Genomic DNA, 10,633 nt, shown 5'->3' on the forward strand with positions numbered 1-10,633 from the left:
ACTATGGCCAAATAAACAAATAAACAACAACAAGTCTTGTCCCAATATGTGAGGTCGGCTACATGAATCAAACGACACCATTGAGATCTGTCATGTATCATGTTTACAGAGAGACTGTTTACATGTAGATTTCATTGGACCACCTCATGGATGGTCTTCTTAGGTCTTCTTCTCACATGTCCAAACCACTTGAGACGCGATTCTACCATCTTTTCCACAATAGGTGGTACTTCAACTCTCTTCCTTATATCTTCGTTCCTTATTTTATCCAATTGCGTATAACCATTCATCCATCTCAACATCTTCATCTCTGCCACACTTAGCTTTTGTTTGTTCTCCCCTTTGGCCGTCCAACACTCCGTACCATAAAAGCATAGCCGGTTTTATAGCAGTGCGATAGAATTTACCTTTAAGTTTTAAAGGCACTTTTTTGTCGTATATAAAACCAGATGTACTCCGCCATTTTGACAAACTTGTTTGGATCCTATGATTTACATCCTATTCAATCTCTCAATTATCCTGTATGATGCACCCAAGATACTTAAAACTTTTAACTTTTCGTAGGATGTTTTCTCCAATCTTTACCTCTATATTAGGGTTTTTCCTTCTCAGGCCGAATTTACATTCCATATATTCCGTCTTGCTACGGCTTACGTGCAGACAAAACACTTCTAGAGCTTTTCTCCATAAGTCCAACTTCTTATTTAGGTCTTCCCTTGAATCTCCCATAAGGACGATATCATCGGCAAAAAGCATACATCATAGCACAGGCTCTTGGATGTGCTCTGTGAGTACTTCCAAGACTAATATGAAAAGGTATGGACTTAAGAATGATCCTTGGTATAATCCTATACCAATAGAAAATTTCTCTGTCACACCAACTTGAGTTTTCACACTAGTTGTAGCCCCATCATACATGTCTTTAATTGTACGAATATATGCGAATTAATTATTATTATTATTATTATTATTATTATTATTATTATTATTATTATTTGTTTGATTTTTTATTATGAGTAAATTTGATTTTTTGAATACTAATAAATTAAATTTATATAATACAATAATTTTTATTGTTATGTTAATATTTAATAATATAAAATTTTTCAATGCATAAATAATTTTTTTAAATGTAAGAGAAAATACACATACATTACAATAAAGATATATATATTTATTTTTTATCTAAGAACTCAATGGGGGCAAATGCCCCCAGACTTTAATGAATAGATCCGTGCCTGTCTGCGCACCTATAGCTCGGTTGGCCATAGACTATTTTAGACTGACATTATTGCAATGCCGAGCTTCATAGTTATCACTGTGAATTGTGGCAATAAGATTGTCCTGGACATGAAACTTAACACAGAGATGAATTGTTGACACTATAGCACCGAACTTATTTAAAAAAGGTCAGCCAAGGATTAAGTTATAAGGACTGAAACAACCAACCATAAGGTATTGAATATCCAGTTTTTGTTAGAGGATTCTCACCTAGTGTGGTCTGTAACCACACAGATCCCACGACAGGCTACTCTCGTTCATCTGAAAATCCAATTAAGTCTCCAGCGGATGCTTGCAGTGTGTTATCGCTCAGGTTAATTTTTTTAAATGTGGAGTAGAAAAGGACATTGACACTACTCCCGGGATCTAAAAGCATTTTGTGGACTATTAGATCCACCAGTTGAATGGAGATAATGACTAGGTCATCCAAGTTGATCTCAGTTGAATGGAAGTCAGATGGTTGGAAAGCCATCTCTGGGAAGTTGGGCAGAGGTTGTGGATTGTTCATGGTACCTTCAACGGCGAGCATAGCTAGATAGCTGCATTTTTAGGCCGAACTTGTGGTTTCGCCACTGGCAAAACTCCCAGATATACAATTAATGACACTCGGGGTTGATTGGGTTGGGCAAGATTTGCTTTGTCCTTGTCGCTAGAAGATTTCCTCGCAGAAGGTTGATCGATTAAATGTGTTGTACGCTTTTGGATATGGCCCCTGATGTATTTATCTAAATGTCCTTGCTGAGCTAGTTGCTCTAGCAAGTCTTTGGCTATGACACACTCATCGGTAGTATGTCCATGCTTTTGGTGAAAGGCACAATACTTCGACTTATCTACATTCTTCAGATCTTGGTAATTTTCAACTTTTCGAGGAGGTTTGATTAGTTTTTCATTCAGTATTTTTTTTATTATTTTCTCCCTTTTAGTGTTGAATTGGGTATAAGAATTGTAACACGGTGTTAACTAAAAAGGTTTCTTATTGTCCCGAGCTTTGTCATCCTTATTGCTTTGGCTCTTTTTTGACTTCCAAGCTTGGCGTAGCTCTTCAATCTCCATTTGACCCTTGGCTTTCTCGCAAAACTTGGCCAAGGTTCTGGGTTTGGCTACTGTGATGGCCTCTTGGAACTTTCCTGGACACAATCCACTCCTTATAGCATGTAGGCTATCATGTTGTCCTTGTTTGAGAGTGTTCAAATGTCAAAGTCATGTAAATATATGAAAGAGCAAAGAACTGATCTTCAAATAACTTGGCAAGCTCCTGAAAACATGAAATAGAATTTACAGGCAAAGAGGAAAACCAATCAAGTGCAGGACCGCCTAAAAAAGTAGAAAAACAATAACAAAAGATAGGATCGGAAGCACCGTTTAGTATCATCATGGAGCGAAAACTTTTTTATTTGTTTTTTTGGATCACTCATGCCATCATAGGGAGTCAGAGTCCTTGGTAATACAAAGTTTCTAGGCAATTGAAAATTCATGACTTCTGCCGTAAATGGTCTGGCTGCATTATCCAATTCATCATCTTCATTGGCTGGTTGATCTCCTTCTAGTTGCTAAGTGTTAGAGAAATGCATTGGATTAGAATTTTCTTCTTCGTCATTTGTTTGCTCATTGTGATCACCATTATTAGCAATCTAAGTATTAGTTATCTCGGCTATTTGATTTTCCATTCTTTGAGTTTCTTCTGCCATGCGCTGATTAGCCTGTTGTAACTCTGTTACCATCCGAAGAAGTTCGGATAGTATGGGGGGAGATTGGTCAGCAATGAGGAAATCTATAAGATTTAGGACCTATAGAAAAAAGGGTTTTGTTTCTAGGCCCCACGGTGGTCGCCACTTGTTCTTGTGAAGGTTGGCCGGTGTATAGATCGTCCGTCGGTGAGTAACTAGGAGCTTTCTATCAAGATGAGTTATACTTCGACAACAGGAGAACAAGGAGTGGGTACCTGTAAAAGGCACCTGACGATCAAGTTAGTGAGTGAATAATATGCTTTGTATTGACGTATCTCAAATCAATGTCTTAACTTCTTTTTATATTCGAGATTAAAGGATAACATTTATGTTTTTGAGTAATTTTACTTTAAACGGAGAGTAATTGCATATTATTCGAGCGTTTTGATATTTGCTTTGATGTTTGTTATTGATAACCGATTTATAACGTTCATAGCCGAGTTATAATATATATAACTGATTTATAACAGTCATATCAGATACGTTTAATCTCTTTGAGAGAGGAAAGATTAAATAATATAGTTAAAGGTGGATACTACTATAAAGATTTTATAATTGTCTTAATATAAAAATGTTTTCTTTATTTTGATCCTTGGATGATGGATTGTATGGTTAGTTTTTATATGTTAAAAATGTTGTCTTTGTTTAAAGTGTGGCTAAATAATAAGTCACATTTTTAAACAAAGCATTTTCATGAAAAGATGTTTTTGCCATCTTCATTTGAGTAGTTGCCATTCTTGGTTTTGAGAGTGGAGACCAATCTAACTTTGAAATTTTTATGGTTTTGAGAACTAGACCGAATAGGTCAATTTAATGTGTGACACTTCTTTTTCCTAGTATATTATAGTAAACAAAGATTCAGACAATATTTTTTTTAGAAAAATGTTACTAGATAGACTAAAAAAATATAAAAAGTTAGTTAGTATTAATACAAAAATACAAGACAAATATTAAAAAAGAACCAATATTTTTTCTATTTGCTATTGATACATTTAATCTCTTTGAGAGAGGAAAGATTAAATAATATAATTAAAAAGTAATAAATGTTATGGTCTTAGAAAACCACTGTCAAAAGGAACACCAAGAGCGTTCAACCATCTGTCAGCACCATTGTTAGGTCCACCCTTGAGGAATTCAGCAACAGTGAATCGCATGGCTTCATTCTTAGTTATCATACCACGATACCCCTTCCACTTGATTCTTCCATGAACTGAAGCAGCAGGTCCGGTGTTTCCATACTCACAAATATCTAAGAAGCCTTTCATCTCATTGCCATCATGAGGGGCCCACCCTTCCTGATTAATCCAGTCACCCAGATATGATTCCATGATTACTGCTCTCGATCCTCCCTTCCATGGCCTACCCAAATAAGTCTTGATTTGGTACTTGACAGAGTCAAACATTGGATCTGGAACAATCTGGCATTCCTGAATCACAATGCCAGTAGTCATGTTCCTCTCGACGGTGCCATCTGCGACCAACACATTGAACTGAGTTGGCAAGGGCTTCCTCACGATGAGCTTGCTTCTCTGAATCACGGCGGGAGATGTACCAAAGATAAAGTCAACTGTTCCAGCGATTTCGCAGTTGCGGTAGAATTGCCTGTTAGCTTGAACATACAAGGTGTCTTGATAACCGTGTATGTGACAGTTATAGAAAGCTGAAAAATCTCCCACATTTCTTAGTGCAACTGCTTGGTGCCCTTTTGCACCAGCTGCATTCTCAAACCTCATGTCCTTCGCAAGAAACATTCCTGCTTTATTCACTACATGCATGCATATTCATTTTATTATATATTAATTAGAGTAATCATTATATATTATGTATGACTCATATTATATATTGTGTACTTGTTTTATTCTGTTTTTGCCAACTCTTCTTTTCTTCTCATATAGAATATTATGTCGAGTTTCAAGTGACTAGATAAAAGATGAGTTATACAAATATTTTTCGTGTACATGTGTGTGCCTACGAGAAGATTGACGAAGGTTTATATGTAGTAATTTTTATGAAATTAATATTTGAAAATTATTATCTAACTGTTCTTAACTATCAATTTCACAAAAAATTACATGTGAGTCTTTATTCATATAATAATAAAATAGAGAAAATAAGGAATTACCGAAAGTGGCAGTTAACATGGTCTTGAGGTTGTGGGTGACATTGCTCATACTAGCAGTGATAATGGTCTTAGTAGGGCCATCGCCATACATGAAAACGTTTATTGCATGAGATGGAACCGTACAATTCTCCTTATAGATCCCCGCCTTAACATAGATAATGTACCTTCCCTGAAAATTCTTTGCCTTTGGGTACGAGTTAATTGCATCCTGAATCGTCCTAAAGTTTCCACTACCATCTTTAGCAACCACTACATTTGGAACATGAAACTTCACATCCTTCGCCAACAGCTTGCGATCTGAAGAGGAAAACCAATCGGGGAACCCCTCGTTATCAACCTCTTCGCGAAGAACACGCCTAGAAGAAGCAATGGGTTTCATTTGCACATGTAGACCAAGATCTTCAATGATCTTAGCCAAACCAGTAACAATATCGAGAGTTATGATGGAAACCTTCTCAACACGATCCAAACTCTGGCTTTGTAGTTGTTCTTTGATTTTTCTCTCTCCTTCATTTTGATCTTCAAAAATGTCAACACAAGATTGCTGATATGAGATAACGGCGCTAAGCCAGTTCTTGAGGTCGGGGCTTTGCGTTTGTACAAAGTTAATGTCGTGATTTCTGTGAAGCACATTGCTGAAAAGGTCGAGGCTGCTCAATGCGGACTCCATGACTTCTTTGCAACCATCAATGGCCATCTTGATTCCGTTGTCATCTTTAGAGAACTCCTCCTCAGTCGTCATCATCTTTAGGGCGGTGGTGACGCCGTCTCTAATATCGTTCACGGCAGTGTCGATGTATGCTTTTGGGTCGGAAGAAGAGGAACCATCAACTTGGCTTAGAACCTCGCGACAGAGGTTTTGATCCTCTTGTGTGTTGCGGCACATGAGACTCGTGAACCTTTCTTTAGTGTTTTGCATTTCATCAGCGCCATTGCTTTTCTTGTTATTAACGGCCACGATGACCCCGGTGGCAACCCCCGCCACAAGGATGAGCGAAAGCGAAACAACCACTGATACTATGATTTTTCCCTTCTTTTCCATTTATTTTTTATCTTCTTCTTTTTATGTTATTGGAAAGCATTGCAGCACTTTCAAATATTTATAGCTGCTCACAAGGTATTTGTTGAAACTACTATAGCTAATTAGTTCAAATAAGATTATGTTCTGACACGTTTTGTTAGAACCAATTATTCTATTAATAAAGTTAATTAACTGGCAAAAATGGTATGAACAACAATATAAATTGTTTTAGTACTTAATTGTTGGATAGAAAATCCCATACTTAACAATTCAATATGAAATTAGTTTTGATCATTGTTAATTTTCTTTATGTTATTTGATTACAGAAGTGTCATGTAATCAACAAATTAAATTTCATTGCAAGAAATTCTCAGATTTGTCGGCTAACCATATTCGGTCACAATACAACCAATTTTATAACCGATAAAGATTTACCATGACCCAAAACCATTTGGTTGATAAATTGATATCTATGACCATAGAGTTTGATGGAGAGCTCTATCATCTCATGACATGGAACCTCAACCACCAGATGTTGTCCATGTTTTGCGGTATTATTAAATAGAAAAAACATAATATAACTTATTTTATTTAGTATTTATTCATTATTATAATTATTAATAAATATTAAATGAAATAAATTATGATAATTTTTAATTAATTTTTTTTATTGTTAAATATTTTTGTTTAATATCATCTATTTGGCCAAGCTAATTAAGGATTATTAAATTAGATGGATTCTCGATAAAATAAAGTAATTTATTTCACGTTAGATTTTTGCAAGAATTGATTTTTTTTTTGTTATTTGTTGAATAATTAAATTTGATTTACTCAAAGGCAACAATTCACTTTTTTTTTAATTAATTTATAGTTATACTTTATCAAAAATACTACTTTAAGGTAATTTCATTCGGACAGTTGTTGCAGTAGCAAATGTTATGGAACTACAAGATCTTCAATTGATGTTGCAACTATCGCAAGACCTGAAGGATTATCATGTGTTTATAATACACAGCGAAAGAAAAGAAAGTAATTTCAAAAATTTATTTTGTGTTTAAATATAATTCAAATAAACAATATATAGATCAGATCTAAATACCTATATACGCTAGTAAAAATCACTTTCTCCTTCGATGGTTCGAAGGTGCTATGTGTATTCACATCGAGAACAACCTTTGCTGTCAACTCTTTGATCAATGGACATCTGATCTAAATTGAAAAACCTCTAATACCTGTATACGCAAGTAAAAATCACTTTCTCCTTCGATGGTACGAAGGCGCTATGCGTATCCACACCGAGACTAATCTTTGCTGTCTCCTTGACCAATGGACATCTGATCTAAATTGAAAAACCTCTTGCAACTCTTTGCACGCTATAAAATTCTTCTCCAAGAATTAGGCTCACATACGTTTATGTATGTAGAGGTAAAGGAATAAAACTCTTGTGTTTTATTCTCATATGTTTCCTCTACTCTTGGCATACATATATATAGTAGGAGATTTGTTACTAATTTTAAATTTGAATCTCAATTCAAATTAAAATCATATCTTATTATTTTAAACTTGAATCTTTCAAATTTATGAATCATATCATAACTTAATTTGAAACAAAATCAGTTATAATCTCATCCAAATTTAGAATTCAAATTTAGAAATAAAATAACTAGTTATTCTCAAATCTCATTTATTATTCTCAATTATCATATTATTATTATATTCTTGGTGCTAGCAAAGAATATAATAACATTTCATTTGAATTAATACAATTATTTATTTGATCAAATCGAAATAATAATTAAATAATTCTATAGCAAAGATTAGAACACTCGTTAGTGTGTGACTCCATAGGTTCAATACTAAGCGGGTAGTAAATTAGTTATACTAAATTTACTAATCAAGGTTGGCATCTAGCAATGCTCCTTAACGACCCGATAGTATGAAGTAATATATTTTTACTAAGAACCCGAGAAGAAAAAAGTATAATTCCTTCTATCTTTCGAACTCTTGGTTAACCCTTAGAATGTGTGTGGCTGGGGGAATATTTAAGTATTCCCATGAATATTTAGATGGGAATATCTTATTCCTATGTTTGTTTCAAAGTTTAAAAATTTATTCCCAGGTAAATTTTATTTCCTGGAATCAAAATACCACTAGTTTCATTCCTATCTCCCCTTGGTTATCTTTAATTCCAATGGGAATAGAATGTGTATAACAAAGTAAAAAGACTAAAATACCCTTGCTAATTTAACTCTTCTCTTTGTTCAGATTTTTTCCAACTCATTCCATAAAAAAACCAAACCCTAGTAGAGCCCTTCCTCCATGAAAACCAAGCCCTAGCGAGTTCTTTTTCCCAAATTTATGGAGGCTCCACTGGCATCGGTGCCGCCTCGCCACCGATTTGGATTTGCATGACCACCGTGCTCTTTGTTGGCATTTGTGTTCATCATCATAGCTCACCTCGGTTTACCGCGACTGCATTTTCGCCGCCATCGTTGCGGCTATGTTCAGATCCTTCGCATTGTGTGGTCGCGTCTGGCCTCTCTTTTCCGTCTGAGCTCGGTTGCTCGCGCATCTCTCGCCTCCGCGTCTGCTCGAGTTGTGCTTCCTGTTCGTGTCGTCTCCCTCACCTCTCTCCCTCCTCGCGTCTCAGCAATAACCATCAAAGCACGAAATCTTTTTCAAGCACATAATCTTCTTCAGGTAAGGATTTTAAACTATTAGCGCTGTATGGCTTTCTACTAGAACTTGTGGTTTGACATTGTTTATGTTTGGATTTTTTTCTGAACTCTGTTTCTGCTAGAATATGGCATGCTAAATTGAATATGGCATATATATTTGTACATGTTATGGTGGATTGAATGCTGAGGTTGAATGATGAGGTTATAAAACAAAGTTATGTTTCACCTTTTGGTCAATGCATATATAAGACAAAGGCTATGGTGGATTGAATCAAACGTTGAATGCTGAGGTTATAAAATAGAGCTGTGTTTTTTTCTAATGATTCTGTTTTCAGTCACATGAAATTGATAGGCATATATTCTGCTGATTCTATTTTTTTTGCTAGGGTTATAAGATATATATTTGTCCTTTGAATACTTTTTTCCGATTTTTTTCCTCTCACTCTCAGGAATAATTATTTCATACTGTAATGAGTCCAGTGACATTACGTAGGTGAACCAAATTTGATAATTTAAGGCTGTGAAAGAACACTTATCTATTCACGGTTGCTAAAAGAGAAAAGTTTGTTGGTAGTTCATGTGTATAAGTCATGTCCAAGCTTAGCTTTTTTTGGAAAAGTGAATCGATTGAGCTTTACTTATTCATAGTTCAATTTTCACTTTTGTTTCAATTGATTATGTGAGATCATTTCAAAATTTGAATACATGGATATCATGATATATACCCATATGAATCTCACCCATGCGTGTTCATATTCTTTTGGTTTTAGTGATTATCTTAGTTGTTGGATTATGTAGAATCTTGCAACTTCACAAATGGTTGATATGACTTAAGTTATTGTCATCTGCTTGTTATAGATAATAATTTAAGAATTTCTCTCCAAATATTGACAATTAGTGTGACTCTTTTACTTTCTGCTGATTTGAGGAATGGTCTATGCTTTTTTGCTGCTATTAATTTACATCTACATTGGGATATTTGAATATTTTGTGTTAATTTATTCTTTTATTATGGTAATTGTGTATATTAGTCCGTGGAAGATTGAATTAGTTTGATTTTGGTGTGCAGAGCCTCTTCCCTGGGTTGTGGTTGTCGGAGGTTACAATTGATTCATACAAAGTTCCTGAAGAGGAGCGGCTACCAAGGTATAATAATTTCAGTCTTCTATTCATTTTTAATGATGTTGTTCAACATTTTATCTGATTTAGTTGTTAATTGTTTTTGCTGTTTGCAGAGGTAGCATTCAGATTAGCAACTTGGTTTGAAGACACGCATGCACCTGCCTTTTGTTCGTTCCAATGCTAATTTTGATTTGATAAGTATAGTATATTCTTTTCTGTTTATAAGAATAATTTCTCAAGAGAGAAATAAAAATGATTGACTGATATCATATAAAGCTCTGTAGTTTCAAGGACGAAGCTATGAGAGTATTTCAATTACTAGATTCAAGATTGTGACACTTGTATATTCAAAGTTACTTTGGTACCTGGTAATGTTAGTTTAGTAGTCTCTTCATGACTTGGTATATTTAAACTTTTATGAGATTGCATTGCTCCTTTGTCTCATGACCTCCAATCCCGTTCAGAGATTCTTGCCTATGTATTCTTTGGGTTTGGACCAACTCATGGGATAGAACCACAAATTTTTGTCATGGTATACTTTTATGTGGAGCAAGAACTGAGATTACTGATTTAGGATTCTGCAAATGTGTTTGAAGTGTGTCCAGCTGAATGACTTGGGGATATGAGATATTGTCTTGTTCAAATTATCTATATCTAAAAAAGTGACTTTTTCTAATCTATG

At 34.9% G+C, this 10,633-nt stretch overlaps 1 protein-coding gene across 1 annotated transcript; it reads right to left on the reverse strand.

The window, feature by feature from the left end:
• Positions 1 to 4,054: 4,054 nt before the first annotated feature.
• On the reverse strand, positions 4,055 to 6,172 carry LOC112742334 (pectinesterase-like). The gene is made up of 2 exons (XM_025791570.1): positions 5,131 to 6,172; positions 4,055 to 4,773 (listed from the first exon to the last, which is right to left on the reverse strand). The coding sequence occupies exons 1-2, from the start codon at positions 6,170 to 6,172 to the stop codon at positions 4,055 to 4,057; spliced, it is 1,761 nt and encodes a 586-aa protein (XP_025647355.1).
• Between the last annotated feature and the right edge of the window lie 4,461 nt (positions 6,173 to 10,633).

Source organism: Arachis hypogaea, chromosome 14 (assembly GCF_003086295.3).
Source record: "Arachis hypogaea cultivar Tifrunner chromosome 14, arahy.Tifrunner.gnm2.J5K5, whole genome shotgun sequence".
NCBI classification, from domain to species: domain Eukaryota; kingdom Viridiplantae; phylum Streptophyta; class Magnoliopsida; order Fabales; family Fabaceae; genus Arachis; species Arachis hypogaea.

Bases quoted from the DNA above. Each gene is read 5' to 3' on its own strand.
- LOC112742334 (XM_025791570.1), bottom strand. From the start codon at position 6,172: ATGGAAAAGAAGGGAAAAATCATAGTATCAGTGGTTGTTTCGCTTTCG. The intron at 4,774-5,130 runs GTAATTCCTTAT...GCATGCATGTAG, and splicing joins CATGTTAACTGCCACTTTCG to TGAATAAAGCAGGAATGTTT.